The 23,691-nt window shown below is 42.6% G+C and overlaps 1 protein-coding gene across 1 annotated transcript; it reads right to left on the reverse strand.

The window, feature by feature from the left end:
• Positions 1–20,300: 20,300 nt before the first annotated feature.
• On the reverse strand, positions 20,301–21,268 carry LOC136525556 (uncharacterized). The gene is made up of 3 exons (XM_066518501.1): positions 21,226–21,268; positions 20,703–20,839; positions 20,301–20,588 (listed from the first exon to the last, which is right to left on the reverse strand). Exons 1-3 carry the CDS (start codon positions 21,266–21,268, stop codon positions 20,301–20,303), a joined length of 468 nt encoding a protein of 155 aa, XP_066374598.1.
• Positions 21,269–23,691: the final 2,423 nt, after the last annotated feature.

Here is a 23,691-nt window from a genome sequence, read left to right on the forward strand (position 1 = left end):
TTGGGCTTTTTTTTAAGCTTTCGGACTTCATCTTTTCTGTATTGCCTCAACTTTCGATTAAGCTTTTGGACTTCAGCTTTTTTTTTTTTTTGCCTCAACGATTAAAGTTATAGTATCTGAACTAACGCATTAACCCATACACTGTATGGCTACATGCACATATAACCCACTCACAGCCCTAATGCCTAAGACCTACGACCTATATCTAGAGACAGGAGAACACGTCTAAAAGGTATGACATTGATGACTTATTCGTGCAAGGCAACTGGAAATTATTATGAGGGAAAACCCAATAGGAAATCACGAGGCGAGCAGCGCTCGAACTTGTGACCGGTGGCCTACGCACTGGGAGAGCACACCATCCGAGCTACGGCTCTGGCTTCCTTCAGCTTTTGAACTTTCTAAAAGCCAAAGCCCAAACGCTCACTAGCTTTTGGCTTACAAACAGGGCCTACACACGAGAGAAACTAAATGAAAAGGTACTTTTTTTTGCTTTGAATGTTTCCTACTTGAACTCTAAAATCATCATCCCAATTAACTTTTAAAATCATTTAAATTAACACCCCATCCGGTTAGGCTACTCTTGATGGGGGTTTCATGGCTCAGTTTCCAACACACTCATATTTTGAAAAAGTGCAGAAGAGTTTTATCTCCATGCATGAAACTCGCTCTACTTCTATGAAACTTTCATCATCTCTCTTCATCAATACAGTGCTATGTCAGCATATTTAATGCCTATGAAACTCATTGGCCTTAGAAGTGGTTTCAGGGTGCTTTTATCATTATTATTTTAAATAAGTTTTTGATAAACACCTAATAAGGATTTTAAACAATGAAAAGTACCTTTAAGCTTTTAAAAAAATATGAGAAACATCTAGAGAGAAATTGGGACATAATAAATCCAGAACAATATTCATTTATGTCAAGTATGTCGTATTTTCTGTGTGCACATTCATTCTGGTGCACACGTTAAAAAAGCGCATAACTGTTGGCAAGCACAAGTTTGTGTGGATGGAGTAAAAGGTTAAGGGTGTGTTGAAACATAGGAACGGAAACCATAGGAATAATGATAGAAAACGTATGAACAAGAAAGGAATGAGGATGTAAAACATAAGACAATTGAAGGAGCAGCCATTTGGAATGCAGGAGTTAAAGTACAACAAGTGAAGTATTATTTACTTTCTGTTCAAAGTAGGCTGTAAATATGCATAATTAAATTTGTCTAATAACATGGAAAACCAACATAAAACGTAACGTTTTAAAGCATTTTTCATTAAATCTTTTTCTAACCATGGTCTTTATCTTCTCACTATACAGTAAAAAGTCATGCACTTTGCATTATTCTACTGGACTCCTGCTTTCGGCTCTCTGTACTGACTCCCCATTTTATAACCATTAACCTCTGTGGCTCCATCTCTTCTTAGAGTCTGTTTGATCCATTAGCACTAAAAATTAGCAGATAAAATTAGTACTAGTGGATCCAAACAGATCCTAATTATTAACTGGAGGGCTGCTAACTATTAGTTCCATTAGCAGGTTTGAGGTTGCTAATAGGTGCTAATAGTTCATATGCAGCTTCAATTCACTATCCAACCACATATTAGCAGGTGGACCCAACCAGCTTCCTGATAAAAATTAGAAAGCTAAAAATGAGTAGCTATAACTATTAGCTAGCTAATTTTTAGTATTAATGGATCCAAACATGCCTTTAATATGCACTGTCTTGAGCATCCGAGGGAAAGAAAAACCAAATATCAGAGTGGATGTTTGGTTTGCTGTAAAATGAGCATCTACCTACAATATTCTGAAGGAAAGGAATTGGCTCTTCGTGTGCTCCAAAGGCACACCCTGAGGGCCCGTTTGGAACAAGGAATGCAAAAACAGAGGAATGGTAGGGAATGCAGGAACAGAGGAAAGTGAAAAGTGGGAAACTATAAGATAGCAAACCATAGTATTAAAAAATTTGAACCGTTTGGATTGCATGAAACAAATTTGAATCTTCACATTTTTCAGTGAACAAAGTAGTCGTTGGTACACACTAGAAGTCGTTGCTTTCTTTCCTGGTCTGATACTATTTTTTTTGAAGGAACTGGTCTGATACTGTTCGTGCATTGTAGCCACCAAAACATGATGGTCTATCACAAGGTTCTATCACAAAACATGATGGTCGCACATGACTTTGATCTAAAGTTTGTGCATGTGCATGATGGTTGGGAGGGTCTGCTTCTGATACAAGAGATGCATTTAACCATGTATTTAGTGTCCCTCCCGGTAAATTCTATCTAGTAGATGCAGGCTATGCTAACACACCAAAATTTCTTGCTCCATATTGTGGAATTAGATACTATCTACAAGAACAGGGAAGGGCTAGACAACAACCACAAAATCATAAGGAATTATTCAATCTATGACATGTTCAACTCCGAAATCATATAGAGAGAATTATTGGTATATTGAAAACGAGGTACTACCCCATACTGAAGGCTGCATCATTATATGATATTGACACACAAGTTGATATCTCTGTAGCTTGTTGTGTAACTCATAATTTTATACGGCTATACAATGGAGATATATGTGTCATTGCCGCATGGTGCCACCGAAGATATCAATCAAAGTAACATGCAAGTTGTACCGGAAGGAGATGACCAATACAGTAATGATGTGAGCATTTAACAATTTACGCCAAGCTGGGAATGATATGAGAGATGAAATAGCAAAGAAGATGTGGGACGATTACATTTTAAGAAGAACAAGTCAGCAATAGAGAAGTTCAAATATTTAATGTAACTTAGTTTGTACTAGCTTACAGAAGACATGCTAGTATCAATTATACACTACCACTGGTCCAAAAGGCATGCTAGTATTACTAGTTCAATACACTCCAGAGACCTGCAGTATCATTAGTCTATACAAAAGACATGCTAGTATCAGTCCTGCAGTATCATTAGTCTATACAAAAGACATGCTAGTTATGCTAGCCATTTCTACTTACAAAAGAACCATGTAGCATACCTGCACACATGTGAATTTGATTTCGGAAGCTAAATTTGTTTGCGCAACCACCCCGCCTTGTTTCATCACGAGAAAATAATGAAAGAAAAGTTCCCTGTTTGCTGGGTTTTCTTTTAATATGTCTGCTGCTTTTATCATCTCTTCCATTTGTCGATCAGGCAACCCCTCAAGAGCTATGACACCCTTCTTGATGCTATATGGATCCTCTATTTTCTTCTCTTCTATGGATGCAAATCGCTCAATTTCTTCCTTAGAGAGGAGAAGGCTTTCGATGCTAAGCGAAGAAGCAACACACCTTCGTAAAAGTAATGGAGTATTTTGTTTGCACATTGATATGTGAACATTGAAGGTCTAGCATTGTAGAGATGTAGCGGTATATTATGCCACACGGTTACTTTTACCACAACTGATCTTTCTTGTTTGCAGTGCATGTAAGTGCTAATTAAATTTTATTCTCTATGGAAACTATTATTGAAAAGAGTAAAATGTGCCAGCAGCCCCTAAACTTAATTGGCAGAGGGTGTCATCTTGGTCCCCAAACTCCTAAAATACACATTTAGGTCTTTAAACTTGGCACATGGTACGTCACAGGTCCAAACGGGTCCCTAGCACCAGCGATGCTAGACCAACCCTAAATTTAGCAGAGTGTGTCACCCAGGTCCCTAAACTTTTAAAATGCACATCTACATATATAATTTAAAATATATAAAAAATAACATATACAATAAACATTTCAATATTAATATATCAAAAATCAATAAAACTATAAATAATATTTATCAACAAATAGTTAAAAAATATAAAATAATTTCACCAATATATTGAATAATCAAAGTACATAAAATTAATATGAATTACCCTTATTAAAACTAACCTTTATATATCATTAATAATATTATTATTATACAATGTTATTAGCTATAGAGCTAAGTTTTAAATGGTTTAAATGATGCATATTTTTTGTTAAATTAAAGTTGATATTATTTACATTACTAATTAATCATAGATATAAGTTTTAGACTACTCTACAGGGTACTTTTTATTTGTGGATACCCAACAAATAATGTATCTCTATTACTAATTAGTAATGTAAATAATATCACTTTAATATAACAAAAATATGCTTCATTTAAATTATTTAAAACTTATTATCTCTATCCTAATAACATTATATAATAAATATTATTAATGATATACAAAGGTTAGTTTAAAATATCTAATAATATTAATAATATTAGTTTAAAACTATTTATTGTAAATAGTATTTATAGTTTTATTGATTCTTGATGTATTTAGTTACTGAAATGTTTATCATATATGCTATTTTTATATATTTTAAATTATGTATTCGGATGTGCGTTTTGAAAGTTTAGGGACCTAGGTGACATACTATGCCAAGTTTAGGGGCTGGTCTAGTATCTGGTGCTAGCGTGGACTACCACGTTAGCAAACAAGTCTAATTTGGACCCGTTTGGACCTGTGACGTACCATGTACTAAGTTTAAGGATATGGATGTGCATTTTAGGAGTTTGGGGACCTAGATGACATCGTGTGCTAAGTTTAAGGGCCGTTGGTGCATTTTACTCTATTGAAAACTATGCATCATGTTGGTTGAGTCTAAATTACACCTCTCTCCTCTAGAAATGACGACTAAACTATTCATTAGAAGTGCACTAATCGATGTGTACAAAGTGCTTGTTCTCCCATCCTTTCATGACTCGCATAGCACATGAAAAGAATAATAAAGTAGGGTTCACATGGGAAAATCTCAGAAATCAAACTCGTTTTAACATGTCAACCATACTGCAATATATTTCACTGTGATGGTGAACCTAAAATAAGAGAGAACTAATTAAATATTAAAAATGTTGTAGTGGTATTCGACAATGAAGGAGACACCGATCGTGTCCATGACTTGCTTCTCCATCCTTCGTCTAGTCGGACATATGCAGATTTGTCAGTACTCTGGCTATACAACAGCCACTTGATCATCCAGCAGTTGACTAAGGGCATCCTCAACGGGCGTCGATGTTGCTGGCTGAACAAGCTCGAAAGTAGGTTTGGGCCATGTTTAGTTCCACCAAAACTCCCAACTTTGACACTATGCAAAAAGAAAATTTCTTCTCACATCAAACTTGTGGTACATACATGGAATACTAAATGTTGATGAAATCAAAAACTAATTGCACAATTTAGTTGTACTTTACGAGACGAACGTTTTGAGCCTAATTAGTCAACGATTAGACAATTATTATCAAATAAAAACAAAACACTACAGTGTATCGACAGTGTTGGAAATTCCGGCGGCGCGGATTCAGGAGGCGAACTAAACGCGGCCTTGGACTGATGTGGAGGGGAGAGAACGAGTAAAAACAAATAGCTAGCGAGTTATGTTCGATGCAAGTGTGGCCTTGCGAAGCAGGAGAGAAAGCCAGAAACTCATGGCCCATGCTGCTTTTTTTATGCTGGCTACCGATCAAAAACATCTAGGTAGAAAAGGTATTTCATTAATTAATTCTAACACCTAGCTACTTCCACATCTGGCCATAGGCATGTTAGCTGTCGACTTCGATAGCACTGCTGTGAACGCCCTAAACCAGCAGCCTGCGACACCGTGGTGGAGGGCTGGAGGTACCGCGGTGTCGCACTGTCGCGGCGTGTTAGCAGCACACACTCTGGATGATAGAACACAGATTGATCCAACACAATCACAATAAGCACAGGTACTATGATTCCATACAATATGAGATAGAATCTGGGAGAAGGTAGCAAGCAGGGGAATCGATGCTAGGAGGAAGATCCTAGAAGGTTCTAGAAGGTACTGGATGCAGGAAATCCAAGTACAAGAATGAGAGGCTTCGAAAGAAAGAAGAACAGTAGAAGGTAGAAGGAGATGGAAGTCTTTTGAATAATTCTTCGATGCCTACTTTGCTCCTGCTCTCTTGCCTTTGTAGGCTTCCATCCAGGCAGAGTCTGAATTGGGCTCATGCGACGGCCTAACCATAGCAAGTCCAGGGCCACGTGATGGTCCAGCCATAGCTGATCCCTAACATTCCCCTCTCCTTGAGATTCGGCTTGCCCCCAAGCCGATGGAGAAGTATGGAAGCACCGGGATCCCAAGCAAACTACAGAAACTCGTGTTCTGTGTATACAGACCCTGACCAATGCATAGAGCTATTAAACTGCAGATATGCTCTGTGGAAGCACCAACCCATTTTTGTTGCCTTGACTCTAGTGGGATTGTGCATACAAGCCATGCCGGTTCCAGACGCCAGGCTGATGTTTCGGGTATCTTCTGACCAAAGACATCCACTATCTGAGAGGGCTGCAGCTTGATGGTTTCTTGTTGAAGTGGTACATGCCATGGGGGCTTCCAGATCTGACCGAGCTGGTACATGACAGAGAACCTCTCAAGCATATCAAACAACGGCCATTGTACAGGCCCTAGCTCAGCAGCATAAATTGTCAGCCTCAGTTCTGCAGGTGGTGGCCATGGTTGGTGTTGATAGTCTCCCTGCACCCACGATGGCCACAAAGACATGACATAACCTCCCAGCCATAGCTCATTATGGACCATGTATGATAGAGTACGCTTGGACATCACCAGCAAAACAGAAAGCACCTTCACCTTGTTGCATCCATAGAAATTTGGTACCACATAAAGGACACGTAACGGCATGTGAAAAACTGCACGAGGATTTAACGATTTGCCCTGATGTTGAACTGAAACCGGCAAATGCTCCATAGCAGCAGCTGAATTCTCATGCATAAGGATTGGCCACACAAGGATTTGCACCACGCTTCCGCTACTCTGCACAGCAAACCAACATAAATAGAACGGCGACCATAAACCAAAACAAAGCTGTGTGGAGTCCGCAAGCATGGTATTCACTGAGAGTGATGTCTTCAAGTGCACAGGGGCTGCATAACCACAGAAAAATAGCCAAGGGATTGGACTGAGATGGGCTGCATCACCCTTGATCTCAAACAACATAAATGGCGACCATGGCGCTTTGACTACCATTGGAGCTGAGAACGGCCAGAACGGCCAGAACGGCACCATGCACTGAATGATCAATTTCCCAAACACCCTCTGAACAGCATGAAGCGGAATAGCAGCACCATCAACTGAGTATGCATGGGCGAGATTAGCAATGAAATACCTTGGCTGGTTATGCTTTGCAACATCCTGGAATACCACAATAGCAGGCCCAAGGGTGGAGCGTAAGTCAATGACAAAGGTAAACTCTTCTGCTGCTTCCACTAGCTCAGGTATGGAAGGAAACGCCAGCGCCGCAGCAAGGATCGACGAAGGAGCCGGTGTAGTGGTCACTGACTCAGGGGCGCACCTAGCATGGTTGTGACCTGGTGTCGAACACCATGAGGGCGATGTTTGTGCGAGCTCGCCAGGAACAACCTGGGTAACAGCAGGCCACGGCTTCTGGAGCTCCACCAGGGGATGAAGCACTCTCCCCTTCCCATGGTTGTTGTCGCCCCAGCGGAGCATCTCCTCCTCCCAGAGCGCGCCGATGGGGACGTCGACGAAGCTGCTGTCGCCGGCCGGGTAAATCGTCGAACATATGGCCTACGCTGTCCTCGCAGCCAACACCCAAGCCAGCAGCCCACCACCTGCAGCCCCCACAGCATTGGCACGGAGCGTAGCAGCCGCGGGGGTGCCTGGCCATCACGACCGATGGCTCAGTCGAACGGCGCGTCGAAGTGGGTGACGCCAGACTCCGGGTCGTCGTCGAGGGAGCCATCGTAGCCACCGAGTGGGGTGGCACGGAGCACACACATGACGGGGCCAAGGCAGACACAGTGGAGAAGGCCGGGGTCGTAGGGCACGAAGTCATCGTGGAGCCGCTGTATGTTCACGCCGACGAAGACGCGGCTGCTGGCACCCATCTCCTTAGCACGGATGATGGGGCGCTGCTCCTGCTTGGTGCATGCGACAAGGAAGAAGGGCTGTGTCTCCATCTGCACCAGCGACATGGATGGCGAGGCGCAGAGAGGCCGCCAGTGGCGGGACAACACCGCCGTGCGCGCGGCATCCTTAATGGGGAGGCGAGAGACAATGTCGCGGAGGAGCACATCTGGAAGGAGGCTGAGGCGGTCGAGGTCGACGATGTCGTCGAGCATGGTGGCTAAGTGGTGAGGTTTCTCTGTGGCATCGAGTATTGGAGCGGGCTCGTGGACGATGTCGAGTAGCGCGACGGGGATGGTGGAGGTAAGGCCGTGTTCGTTGCGGATCTAGCCCAACGGTAATGTAAAATGTTTGCATGGATGAATTATAAGTTTTAATTTGACCAACGTTGAGTTAAAGCATGAAATTTTATGTATAAATGTTCTTACTTACTCTGGTGTGATTTCAGGAGGCAAATGCATTGTGAACATTGCCAACATCCCGACACTCAACGGAACCAATCACCGTGTGTGGCGGGAGAAGTATGAATTGGAACTTGCGTTGGGAGAGGTCGATTTTGCCATCACCTCACCGTGTCCTACTGAGCCAGAGGACCCGGTGAGAGGTGACAATGAATCTGACGCTGATTTCACTGCTCGAAAGCGTGATCATGCTGAAATAAGAATGAAATATGACTTTGAACATAGGCAATGGACTCTCTCCAACCACAAGTGCCTGTTGGTAGCCAAAGCCACCATAGAAGAACAGATAAGAGGCTCAATCCCTGAATATGCTACTGCCAAATAATATCTTGAGAAAATCAAGAGTCAGTTTACTGGGTCTACCAAGGCCACAACAAGTTCACTGATTAAGAAGCTTGTGAATGAGAAATTCACTGGTGGTAGCATAAGAGAGCACATTTTGAAGATGAACACTACGGCATCTAAGCTAAAAGAAATGAATTTGAAGGAGGAGGATTTCCTGATTCATTTGATTTTTACTTCTTTGCCAAAAGAATATGACACCTTTATTATGAATTACAATATGCAGCCTGAAAGATGGGACATAGAAAGACTCATCTCAATGTGTGCTCAAGAAGAGAAGAGGATAAAGTCCTCACAAGATGAATCTGCTCATTTTGTGAAGGATAACAAAAGAAAGAACTTTAATGGCAAGAATTCTAAACCACAAGGGAAACCTAAGTGGGATAAGGCATCTTCCTCCAATTCACAGGGAAAGAAACCCTAGGATTCTGAGAATCAGCAATATGGTGGAGCTGAAAAAGATCAGTGCAAGCACTGCTTCAAGAAGGGACACTACAAGAGGGATTGTCCAGACTTCCTGAAATCTCTGCTAAAGAAAGGTGATGAATTTATTATATTTATAGATGAATCCCTGTATTTATGTTATGATAAATCCACTTGGTGGGTTGATTCAGGAGCAACTACTCATGTTGCAAATTCCTTACATGGGTTAAGTGAGACGAAAACCTTACAAAAAGGAGAAAGAACGATTAAAGTTGCAAATGGAGTACAAGCCAATGTTGAAGCCATTGGAGTTTTTTCTTTAGAATTGAATAATGGTTTTGTACTTAGACTTAAAGAAGTACTTTATGTTTCCTCTTTGCGTAGAAATTTGATAAGTGTTTCGAAACTTGATGATGATGGAATTGATTGCCATTTTGGTGATGACAAGTGTAAGATACTGGTTAATAATAAATGTGTTGGTCTTGCCTTTCGATAAGACAAGCTTTATTTATTATCTCTTGCTGAGAATGCGAACAATGTATGCAATGAGAATGTGAATGATTCCCCATCTGCGGATGTAACTAAGAAGCGGAAGAGAATTGATACTGTCTCTTTGAAATTATGGCATTATCGCTTGGGTCATATTTCGAGGGGGAGAATGGAACGATTGGTTAAGGAATCAATTCTCCCGCACTTAGAATTTTTAGATTTAGAACAATGTATTGATTGCATCAAAGGAAAGTATGTCAAGAAAATTAAGAAAGATGCCAAACGAAGCACATGAATTTTAGAAATAATCCACACAGATATATGTGGTCCTTTTCTTGTGAAAAGTGTGGATGGTTATGACTCGTTTATAACATTCATAGATGACTACTCTCGTTATGGCAATATTTATCCAATTAAAGAAAGATCAGAAGTATTGGATAAATTCAAAATATTTAAAGCTGAAGTTGAAAATCAGCACAATAAGAAAATCAAGATAGTACGATCAGACCGAGGTAGAGAGTACTATGGGCGACATACCCCATATGGCCAAATTCCTGGACCATTCGCAAGGTTCCTACAGAAAAATGACATAGTTGCTCAGTACTCCACACCGGGGGAGCCTCAGCAGAATGGAGTGGCTGAAAGACGTAACCGTACCTTAATGGATAAGGTAAGAAGCATGATGAGTTACTCCACATTACCGATTAGTTTATGGATGGAGACACTGAAAACCGCCATTCACATACTTAATCGAGTACCAAGTAAATCGGTGCCTAAAATACCGTATGAATTATGGACAGGAAGGGAACCCTCACTTAACCATTTGCGTGTGTGGGGCTGTCCAGCTGAGGCAAAAGTGTTTAACCCAAACATAGGAAAGTTAGACTCCAAGACAGTCAGCTGCCATTTTATTGGCTATCCAGAAAGATCGAAAGGATATCGCTTCTATTGTCCTGATAGACATACGAAGATTGTAGAAATAAGACACGCTGTGTTCTTGAAGGATAACATGATCAGGGGGAGCGTGGTAGCACGAGAAATCAGCCTACAGGAGAAGCGGGTACATGTACCCACGCTACCTGTTGCTGTTGCACCGACAGTGCAGGACACTGTAGTGTCAACACCTGTTGCAAGTTCTCCCGTGGCGACAATGAATAAACATGAGGAACCTGTCCTTAAGGAACCTATAGAACCAAATGTTGCACATGAGGAAGAACAACAACAGCCCAATGTGGAACAAGTGCCAGAGGCACCTAGAAGGTCTCAAAGAATAAGAAGATCAACTATTACTGATGACTATGAAGTTTATGAAACAGAAGAATGTCAGATGGGGGATGATCCCACCTCATTTGAAGAAGCCATGAGAAGCGACCACTCATCAAAGTGGCTTAAGGCCATGGAAGATGAATTGAAATCAATGAGTACCAATAAAGTTTGGGACGTAGAAAATATTTCTAAAGGAGCCAAAACAGTAGGCTGTAAATGGGTCTACAAAACGAAATATGACTCTCAAGGGAATATAGAAAGATTTAAAGTGCGACTTGTGGCGAAAGGCTTTACGCAAAGAGAAGGGATTGATTACAATGAGACGTTTACTCCAGTCTCATGTAAAGATTCCTTCAGAATTATAATGGCACTTGTAGCCCACTATGATTTAGAGTTACATCAAATGGATGTAAAGACGACTTTCCTAAACGGGGATTTAGAAACAAATGTTTATATGGCACAACCGAAAGGTTTTGTCGTAAAAGGAAAGGAAAATATGGGATGCCGCCTGAAGAAATCAATCTACGGATTGAAGCAAGCTTCAAGACAGTGGTATTTGAAGTTTGATAGAACGATAAAAGGTTTTGGGTTTGAAGAAAATGTTGAGGACAATTGCGTTTATGCAAAGTTCAGGAATGGAAAGTACATATTCCTAATTTTGTATGTGGATGATATCTTGCTTGCTAGTAGTGATATCAATTTACTAATGGAAATGAAGAAATTCTTGTCCTCAAACTTTGATATGAAAGATCTCGGTGAGGCCTCGTTCGTTTTGGGAATAGAGATTCACCGAGATAGGAGAAAAGGGGTTCTAGGATTATCGCAAAAGGCATACATAGAAAAGGTCCTGAAGAAATTTAGTATGCATGCGTGCAGTCCTTCACCTGCTCCTATAGTCAAGGGCGATAGATTTGGGGAACATCAGTGTTCCAAGAACCAATATGAAATTGACCAAATGAAAGCGGTACCGTATGCTTCAGCTATTGAAAGTTTACAATATGCTCAAGTGTGTACACGTCCTGACTTAGCTTTTGTTACCGGGTTACTTGGCAGATATCAAAAGAATCCAGGAATTGAACATTAGAAATTAGTGAAGAAAGTCCTGTGTTATTTGTAGGGTACAAAAGGCCTCATGCTTACATATAGAAGATCTGACTCCCTGCAGATAGAGGGGTATTCAGATTCTGATTATGCGGGAGATGAAAGAAAATCCACGTCAGGATATGTATTTACTCTCGCAGGAAGGGCTATATCGTGGAAAAGCTCCAAACAAACCGTAACTACATCCTTGACAATGTATGCCGAGTTTGTAGCATGCTATGAGGCAATGGGGCAGGTGAATTAGCTGAAGAAATTCATACCCGGATTGAAAGTGATTGATGATATAAATGAACCACTGAGATTGTATTGTGATAACAATCCAGCGGTACAGTACGCTCACAACAATAGGTCAAGTGGTGCTACCAAACACATTAACATAAAGTACTATGTTGTGAAAGATAAAGTTCGGGATCATATAATAAATCTTGAGCATATAAGTACAGAGAAAATGCTCGCGGATCCACTCACAAAGGGCTTACCACCCAACGTGTTCAGAGAACACGTAGCCGGCATGGGTTTAAGAGAAAGCCTATGATTCCCGAACATACGAAGGGCCCAAAGAAAGTTTACATTTTAAAACGGAGAAGTGTATTGTGACTGTTAGTCTAGCGGCACTAATTGCTGTGACAATGGGACAGTTCTATGCACCAATCTGTGATGAAATAGGATGAAAGCAAGAAAAATATGAATTGAAAGTTTTGAGTACGAAATTAAAGAACGAAGAATAGATGAGAGATCAAGGGGGAGAATGTTAGGTTTGATCTCCCACCAGTTAGGCCCAACGGCCTTTTGGGTCTTGTTCTCGCGCCCTGATCGGGGGCGCCAACCCTACATGGTTGGTGGGCCCCCGTCGCACAGCGCTATAAAGTAAAGGTGGGGGTCGGGGCTCGCAGTACAAGGTTCACCGCGCCGCCAGTCACCCCACCGACATCCTAACCCTAGACCCGATCTTGAGAAGGGGCGCTGCCAGCGACGGGAAACACCACCGACGCTGACAACGCCACCCCGACGCACACGCCGCCACCGAGGACGCCACAGCACCGACTCCTCCCTCTCCACCGAATGTCGCTACCGGCGCGCAGATGGCGTCCGCCAACGAAACCCCGGCCGGTGCTTCGACCACTACGGCTTTTGATGGTCTGCTACCTATAACCCCCTTTCTCTCTGTCTCTCTGTAAATCCCAAACACCTATTCTACTACTATGTATGCTGATGTGATGAATATGCCTAAAACGAACTCAAACACTCCTATGTCGTATTTCTGGTGGCTCTTTGACTTCGAGCAATTGTAAATCTGGCTATCACTTGACTACCTTATACAAGTATTAAAATTGATACCCGTACTGTAATAATAAGGAACAAGATGATATAACTTGCTAGATGCACATTCCAGTACAAAAGGAAATTTTGATTTAACAACAATAGCAATCTTCTACAAAGCCTGGCTGGAACATTATTCTGAAACACCATATTTCGAACCCCAGAACGTAGAAAAGGGCATTGAAATGCTTCCTTCACTTAACAGTCGAATTAATTAAAGCAAACATTTATTTTCACCATCATGGTCCATCAGTCCATGGGTTTATTAGAGCAAACCTACTCAAAGTTGCCACCTGCAGACCGAACAGTTCACTGCACTCGTCGTCTTCATCATCATCAGCAGGTGGAGGCATCGGAGCCAGCGAGGTGCCCGCCGCCGGTGCTGCTCCAGGCCACAGCGCGTACACATCAGTACGAGGCGCCAGCTCCGTGACGTCTGGCACGGATGGCAGGCCCAACTGCAGCATGAGATCCGGCGATGGTGGCGCCGCCGTCTCTTCCTCCACGGTCGGGGCTACAGGTGCCGGTTGTGCTGGCTGTGCTACAACCTGCCGGTTAACGTGAGACTCATGGTACAGGCGTAGGTACTCGGTAATGGCCTACACATAGTACACCAATCCGAGGCTAGCAAAGCCAACGATCAGGTCGTCGCCGGTCTCGCTGGAACTCCTGCGTGGCCGCCCATGTGAGTGCCACAGAAAATTGTACGATGAATTGGTCCATGGTCTCCTTGGCGTTGCTGGTGACCCTTGAGTCGTGTGGCTGGACTTGGCGCATGATAAGCGTTATGGTGCCTCTCGAGACGATGTACGAGTCTTCAGATGGTTTCGATCTTGCAGATATTAAAAAAACTATTAGGTGCCTCACTGTCAGGCCCGTCCCATGGGGGAGGGCAGGCAGTGCGACGCCCGGGGGCCCATGACACTAGGGGCCCATGAGTATACGTATATGTAGTACATGTATTTGGCTCCATATGGTCACGTCCAGTTCAGTCTGTGACTCTGCGCGGCAACCCTTTCCTACTCGCGACTCCGTGTCAAAGCATGCGTGCTGTTGCGCCGCGGCGGCTGTTTCGGCGTTCCCAAATCCTGAAATCCCAATTTCCGTAATCTGGAATCCCGTGATCCCAGCAGGCGCCCACTAACCCAGCTACGCTGCAGTCCCTTCATCCCTGTCCCCGACTCTCTGCGGTAAGTGATTATGGTTTCAGTTCATCAGTATTTATTGTTTGTTCGATCTGAAAACTTCAGTTTCTTTTTTACCTTGCAATCCAATACATACAGGCATCAAGCGATAGTGCAGCGAATTGTTGATCTATTAGTTTAATTATTTAATTCATCAAGGAACTTATGGACATGCCACAGGCAGCAGGCTGCCCATAATTTGTTTTAAATTTTAAGTCATTTCATGTTACTGTGATTTCACCGTTCTTTAAGCTTCTTTGATGTATTGTCGTTTTTTAACGAACTATATTTTGCGAGTTAACTCTTATTACCACTAGTACTATATAGTTCAATCTCGTGATATTAAAATATTAGATTGCCGGGACTTCATTGTCTTGCTTGCCCAAGGGCCCTAGAAATTGTTGGGACGGCCCTGTGGACAAGCAGAGCCATGTAAACATAGTTTCTCACCGCTTCTCACAAACTTAGCATAAATAAATTATAGCAAAACTGCAATAAGAACCATTTTTACTAAACTTTTTTTTTTCAAAACAGCCTGAGCTCTAGTAAAGGACCTGCTTCACAAGAAGAGCTAGAGTCAAAACCCATAAGGAGATGAAGGCGTACCAAGCTTTCCGCATGTTCAACGATGGCGGTCTCCACCAGCAGGCCCGTCCCATGGGGGAGGGCAGGCAGTGCGACGCCCGGGGGCCCATGACACTAGGGGCCCATGAGTATACGTATATGTAGTACATGTATTTGGCTCCATATGGTCACGTCCAGTTCAGTCTGTGACTCTGCGCGGCAACCCTTTCCTACTCGCGACTCCGTGTCAAAGCATGCGTGCTGTTGCGCCGCGGCGGCTGTTTCGGCGTTCCCAAATCCTGAAATCCCAATTTCCGTAATCTGGAATCCCGTGATCCCAGCAGGTGCCCACTAACCCAGCTACGCTGCAGTCCCTTCATCCCTGTCCCCGACTCTCTGCGGTAAGTGATTATGGTTTCAGTTCATCAGTATTTATTGTTTGTTCGATCTGAAAACTTCAGTTTCTTTTTTACCTTGCAATCCAATACATACAGGCATCAAGCGATAGTGCAGCGAATTGTTGATCTATTAGTTTAATTATTTAATTCATCAAGGAACTTATGGACATGCCACAGGCAGCAGGCTGCCCATAATTTGTTTTAAATTTTAAGTCATTTCATGTTACTGTGATTTCACCGTTCTTTAAGCTTCTTTGATGTATTGTCGTTTTTTAACGAACTATATTTTACGAGTTAACTCTTATTACCACTAGTACTATATAGTTCAATCTCGTGATATTAAAATATTAGATTGCCGGGACTTCATTGTCTTGCTTGCCCAAGGGCCCTAGAAATTGTTGGGACGGCCCTGCTCACTGTCACATATCATATTGACCAATTTTGTGAAGAGCTTCACTAAAATTGCACCAAAAAGTATTGAACTAGATGTAAATCAACAACCTAGTTATGTGTTTTCAGATTGTATAAAATTGCACCAAAAACTATCGAACCTAATAAGTTTGAACTCGCTATTTTGTTGGTACTGCTTTTGAGCTTCTTAAATCCCAAGGTCATCATGGTAGCAAAACTCACCTTCAAGGTCATCATGGTGATAATCATTTGCTGGAGTGTTGCTCATGGCTCTTGTAATCTTGTGTTTGTATTCAGTGAACAAAGTGCATGTATTTATAATCATCTAGTGAAGAAAGATAGTTACAAGTGTCATATTTGATTTTTGCATGTCTGCCACTTGTCGTTGATTGTATATGGTAACCAACTAATGAATAGACATATGTCATATATAATTTTTGCATGTGTGCCACTTGTTGGGACAGGTTTCGCCCTCTTCAGCCCCTCTATTCGCTTCTCACCATCCGTTTAGTTATCGCCACAGAGGTTCATATCTTCATCATGTTGTGTACTCGCCTTTTGTTGACAGTAGGTGTTCGTCGCCTTCTTCCTAGCGGCAAAGCTTAGGTAAGCACTGGACAATTTTTCGGACTAGATGAGGGCAAAGGGCCATGCGGCGAGGTGAGGGTGACACCAAAGTGGCCGGTGATGAAAGGGGCGCAAGCGAAACGACCAGTCACTAGATGAGATGGACCGACAACAGCGCCAAAGAGTGACATTAGACATAGCGGTCCCCACACGTCGGGGGTGGTTGAGTGCTTTTTAGGGTTTGAGTGACGGTTTGACCAGATTGCCCTCACCCCTTGAGGATATGCTTTGGATCCGGGGCAGGTGCGAGGATCATTTGGCCTTATGTAATGACCACATACCACTATAAATAGTGCCTCTAGGGGTGATTGTAAACGAGGATGAAGGGCAACCCCCATTGTTGTCATATAACCAGCTTTGCTACCTTCCCTTTGCTTTTATCTTCGCCATTGATTCGCTTTTCCCTCACGGTCCTGGTAGTTCGACGGCGCCCTGATGTTTGAAGACTTTGGTCAAGAACAGCATTGGCGCTCACCGTGGTTCTAGTTCGAACCTTCCAAGGCCCCAAAGAAAGTTGCAAAGACAGGAGCAAAAACTAGCGAGTCATCGAAGGCAGTTGATGCCGCAGCAGAGGAAGCCACAACTGTGGCCCAAATTCCACCTGGCGAAAACACGGCGGCTCAAGTTCCACCTGGCAAAACCATGCTAGGCCGCTAGCAGGACAAAACCCTAGAAGGGCACGTCCAGGATCTACCATCCAAAGAAGATGAAGACAACATCCAACGACAGACCATGGTGTTGAGGAAGCTAGAAGAATTCAATCAAGAAATTGAAAGGTTGGAGCAACACAAGCAGCAGCTACTGAATGAACAACAACTAAAAACAGAGTGGGTCATTTGAATAATTCACTAAAAGAAGCCCAACATATAAGAAACATACTAAAGATTGAGATAAACATCTCTAGAGAGCAAACGACATCGAAGACCCTCAGGAGCACTATGAAGGTTTCGCCCCCCAGTAGCCTCGATGGCTGAGCAAAATCATGGACTACCAATGTACGATCGTACCTCCCCGATCTCTAGACAATTCATGAACATCCTTGACCGCCTAATTACAAGTTGTGCATCCCTCTCTTCAATGGCCAGTCCAACCCTAGGAATTCTTAGCCAACAATGAGACGGTTGTAATATCAACAAGCGGTGATGCCCCAGCTCTGGCGAAGTCATTCATTATGGTGGTTGAAGGCGTCGCTCATGATTGGTATAACTCTCTAAAACCACTCTTCATACGATCATGGAGTTAGATCAAGACCGAGCTACTTGCCACCTTTCAAGGTTTACAACCCAAAATAAAAAGACAACCAATGATCTCATGAATTGTGTATAGCAAGAGGACAAGCTCTTAGCCGATTATCTGAAAAGATTCATCCAACTCAAAGCTCAAGCACCCAACATCCCGAAAGCAGCTATCATCGCAGCGGCCATCGAGGGCCTGGCCATAGGATAGTCCGCCCTGCATTGCATTTCGCAAGGTCACCTCTAGATTCCATAAGTGAATTGTTCGAAATCATGAACGAGTATGACAAGTCCAACACAGACTACAGGAGACAAAAGGCGGCACGAAACTCAAACAGGCAAGCCACCCAAATACCTAGGCAACCTCAATCCCCGGCCTAGCGAAATGTAAAACCCTTTTGCACCATCAACATCCTCCAAGAAGAAACAGGTTAGACAAGCCAAGACCAAGCACAAGCCCAGACCAACCCCTGAGAGCAAAGCCAAAGCTACGACGAAGAGCAAGCCCCCGTGGAGGCGGAGGGGGAGGGTCAGGGTTTTCGCGGCATATCACCCTGTGAACAGTAATCCCATTCTCCCAACAACCATCCAAAGTTTCACACAACCACCTTTCATTTGCCCTCCAATCCAGAACCCACGGTTAATACCCGTTCAAACTAGACCCACCATCCTAGTCCGTCAGTGGCTGCGTCTTTGCCACATCACCCAAAACAGCAACACTCAAATCAGCCACTGCCCACCAAGCAGAAAAACCATCAAGATCAGCCTACAATCAATAAAATATTGCCTTCGCTCGGACACATTAGCCCCGTTCGCTGGTCTGAAACTTAGCTGAAATTGGCTGAAAAACACTGTTCTGGCTGAAATGTTGTGAGAGAAAAATACTGTTCCGGCTAAAAAAAAGAAGCCGAACAAGCCAAATTTCAGACAAGCCGAATGAGGCCATTTTTGCTATCACCGGTGGTTCCAATCAAGAACACAAAAGCATGTGAGCCTGGCGCAACTATGAAAGAAGGGTGCACACCATATCGCCCAGTTTACCAATACTCAGTGTCAATGATTTAGCTTCACGATGATTTACCCCATGCGTGCTCGGGTGCTGCTGGTGCGCAAGGTGGTTGACATCTAAGATGAAGGCGGAGAAGATGTGGACCAGGAGTAGAGCGTGGTGCCGTGGATGGATAGGATCTCGGGATGGCCAGCAACTGATTTTTTAATTATATACATGGTGGGACCCATCTTAAGGCAAAATAAACATTATAGATTGTGTGATTTGGAGATAGGCCAGAGAGAAAGGAGAAGGCTTTTGATTGTAAGGAAAGAAGCAACACACCCTTGTTAGCGATGGAGTATTTTGTCTGCACATTGATATGTGAACATTGAAGGTCTAGCTTTGTAGAGAGATGTAGTGGTATATTATATCACATTGTTACTTCTACCACAACTGATCTTCCTTGTTTGTAGTGCATGTAAGTGCTAACTGAATTTTTGAAACTATTATTGAAAACTATGCATTAGGATGGTTGAGTCGAAATTACCTCCCTCCTCTAGAAATCACTAACAGAAACTATACATTGGAATTGCGCTAATCGATGTGTACAAAATGCTTCTTCTCTCATCCCTACATGACTCGCATAGCACCTGAAAAGAGTAATAAGTAGGGTTCATACGGGAAAGTCTCAGCAATCAAACTCCTTTAAACATGTCAACCATACTGCAATATATTCGGCTGTGATGGTGAACCTAAAATAAGAGAGAACTAATTAAATCTTAAAAATGTTTTAGTGGTATCCGACATCGAAGGAGACACGGATTGTGTCCATGACTTACTTCTGCATCCTCTGTCCAGTCGGGCGTACGCAGATTTGTCAGCCCTCCGGTCATACAGCAGCCACTTGATCGTCTAGCAGTAGACTAAGGGCGTTCTCAACAGGCGTCGACGTTGCTGGCTGACCAGGCTTGGAAGTAGATTCACACTAATATGGAAGGTGGAGGGCTGGAGGCGTTCTCGTGTGACCAGGGCACCAGGCGGCTGCTGACTTGCTGAGTTCAGAGTGATGATGCGTCTATGAGCTGTTGCGAACCGCAGACACAATCGATAGATATACGACATTGGACTTGAAAGTAGTGTAATAATCATTAAAAGATATATGAACCATGTATGTTTAGTACTCCTATGTCGTATTAATTTTGCTGGTTCTTTGAATTGTAAATCTGGCTATATATCACTTGGCTACATACGTTGCACAAGTATTAAAACTTATACCTGTAAACAATAAGGAACAAGATATAGCTTGCTACAAGTTGCACATTATATTCCAATACAAAAGGAAATTTTGATTCAACAGCACAATAGTATATCTCCTACAAAGCCAGGCTGGAACATTATTCTGAAATTAGAACAGTAGAACATAAAAAGGCAATGAATTAAAGCAAATACTTATGCTCATCATCATGGTCCATCCGTCCATGGATTTATTAGAGCAAGCCTACTCAAAGTTGCCAGCTGCAGGCCGGGCAGTTCACTTCACTCGTCTTCATCAGCAGCAGCAGGTGGTGGCATCGGCGCCAGCGAGGTGCCCGGCCACCGCGGGTGCTCCTCCATGCCACAGTGTGTACACATCAGTACGAGGCGCCAGCTCCGTGACGTCTGGCACGGATGGTAGGCCCAACTGCAGCGTGAGATCCGGCGATGGTGGTGGTGGGGGCACTGCCGTCTCTTCCTCCATGCTCGGGGCCACAGGTGCCGGCGGTGCCGGCGGTCTTGGCGGTGCTACAGCCTGCTGGTTAGCGTTCTCACAGTATAGGCGTAGAAACTTAGACATGGGCTGCAGGTAATCAGCAAATCCCAATCTAGAAATGCCAGCGATTAGGTCATCGGCGACGATGATAGTCAGGCGCCAGTCTCGATGGCACTCCTACATGGCCGCCCGTGTGAGGACCGCGGAGAATTCCACGATGCACTGGTCCATGGTCTCCTTGGCGCCGCTGGTGACCCTGGAGTCTTGTGGCAGGACTTGGCGCATGATACGCGTTATGGTGGCTTTCGGGATGGTGTACTCTTCCGGTGGTTTTGATCCTGCAGATATGAAAAAAATATTAGGTGCCTCATATCATACTGACCAAGTATCGAAGAGCTCCACCAAAATTGTTCCAATTTTTTTTTTATCAAAATAGATGTAATATCAAGAACTTGGCTATGTGTTTTTGTGATCGATTGTCAAGAAAATGACTAATGGCCTAATAAGTTCCAACTTGCTATTTTGTCGGTACCTCTTGTGGGTTTCTTAAATCCTTTTTAGAAAGGAAAAGACATCTCGGTCTAACTAGTTCCGTTGTCGGTAGCGCTTTATGTAGTCCGATCTAGCTACCGACAATGAACTGTTTACATACAGAATCTCGAACTGCTAGCGAAAAAAAATCCCTTGTCCTCCTAAGAAATATCATCAGTGTAGTAAAACTCACCTTCAGGGTTGTTGTGGTGATCATTTCCTTGAGCGTTGCTCATGGGTCTTGTAAAGTAATCTTGTGTTTGTTATTCATATTGAACAAAGTCCATGTATTTATAATCATCTAATGAATAAAGAGAATTTTACGGGTGTCATATATGACTTTTGCATGTTTGACACTTGTCATATTTGATTTTTGCATGTTTGACACTTGTCATTGATCGTATATGATAACCATCTAATGAATAGTGTCATATTTAATTTATGCATGTGTGCCACTTGTCTTGATCATAGATGTATGATTTTGCATGTGTGTCACTTGTCTCACTGAGCTTAAATGATAACCATTTAATGAACAAAAAATATACATGCCATATATGATTTTGCATGAATGCCACTTGTCAATAACTGTGCCGGTAGATGAAATGGGACATGGTTGAAGAAAATTTAAATGTGATGGATCCTCAAAGAAATAGAAGGAAATTAGTGTTAGATGAAATATTTCGGCCAAACTACAACCTTCACGACATCATATCATACAACTTATATATGGTGCTACCTGTATTATCTAGCCCATTTAAATAAATGTTTAAGAACAATTTATATCCAATAAAATTCCTAAGTTCTGGTAGAACTCCTGCCATTTTCATAAAAAACACCACTAAAGAATCATCTTTGGCCGCTTATGGGCAAAGCAGCTTAATATTTACAAGCTTGCGACATGTGCTGCAAATATGCAGAAGAGGCAATTACTTTATGTTTGGCATGATCCAAAGGTTTGAGATCGAAGAATCATCCCAAAAGACTAGGGCCAGTTTGGTTCCTTAGCTAGCCTCGTATCACCACACCAAGTCATGCTAGCCTTACCTTGCTAGGTGAGAGCCAAATTCGTTAGCTTGGGACAACAAGGAATACCCTTGCCACCATAAAAAGCGAGGAAGATGGGGGCAGGACAGATGTCATACCCAAATTTAAAGGCAAATCTAGATATAAATTATATATGTGCCCAGGAATCAGGAATCAATTACATATATAGAGACAAATTAAAGGAGAATACCAAGCACAGTGCTTTATTACATCACGAGTATTTAATCCATTACATAAATATATCAAAGTCTAGCAAGCGGAAATAAATAAAGATAACTCCGTGGCGCCTCCATAGCCACAGGGACGGTCGACTGGTTGATCGCAAGACTAGTAAGCCTCAGTAAAATCCTCATAACCATTGCCATCTATTACCCATCCATGATTTTTATCCATATAATGAAAAATAAACAAGCGTAAGTACATCTCGTACTTAACAAGAATAACACGGGGTTCATGAGGCTCAAAATGATAGACACTGGTTTAGCTGCATTTAGCTTTTATTGAGTCACAATTTTAAGCAATTAAGTAGCAACAAGTTTGATGTAAACCCAAATAAACACATGATCAAGTAAACATGAATAATGAATAGCATAAACATAATTATCATTAATGATCATCTATTCCATAACGGTCCAAGGCGCTCATGTCCGTGAGCACGGCCGATATACCAGTTTGTAACACTCTATAGAGGTTGTATACTTTACCCGTGAGTCGTGTTGCCCATATGCCCGGGGTCATGACTCCCATAACACTTCTAAGGTGAGTAGGCAGGGTACATTATGGAGTCTTTCAAAAGTTCATCTAACAAGTTAGGTTTGCTAGGTTTTCAATTGGCAAGGGAATATAGAGCCCCTCTTCCTAATGGCACATTCCGCGCAGGCTATACACATAGGGACAGAGGCCACACTATACTCAGCTCGTCAAGCCCCTCTTGCGCCCTTTTGGGTAACCACTAACAAGCTAGAAAATGTCTTCAAATTGAACTAAAGCCAGAGCCATGTAGCTCTCACGGTTGTACCGTAAGTCCCGGATGATCGCTTATAGATAAGCTCTTAAGGAGAGGAATCTAGAGCATCACAAAAACTATGCTCTAGCCCCCTTGTTCCTTGTTGCTAAAAAGCATCTTTTATTATTTATTGCATATTCCATTAGTCAAGTTATAAGATCATGGTTTATAATTGAGCACTAGCATCACTACCCAATGCAATAATCTCATAGGTGTCAAGGTATCAGGATTTCAATTGCTAGAAAAATTTCTACGGTTATCAAGGTAAACTTATGCATATGATTAAAGTGATAAATAATGAATAGGACATCAAGGATGATCCTATACTATACTTGTCTTGCTCAAAGTACTCCTGCTAGTCCTGCTGGTCATCAAAGTATTGATCTTGCTCACCGAAATACTGCTCACCGTCTATACTCGATCATCAAACATCAACACACAAGCATTCGGAGCCAATCATGCATAGCAAACAAGAGCAATAATTAGAACAGTACACCAAGCAGAAATAAATCATGTTGAAAAGTTTATAAAACTATTCTACACGTCGCTACGAACATACAGACGCAAAAATCACCGAAATCGGATTTAAATTGGTGAAGATTTGAAATT

Source organism: Miscanthus floridulus, chromosome 19 (assembly GCF_019320115.1).
Source record: "Miscanthus floridulus cultivar M001 chromosome 19, ASM1932011v1, whole genome shotgun sequence".
Classification (NCBI taxonomy): domain Eukaryota; kingdom Viridiplantae; phylum Streptophyta; class Magnoliopsida; order Poales; family Poaceae; genus Miscanthus; species Miscanthus floridulus.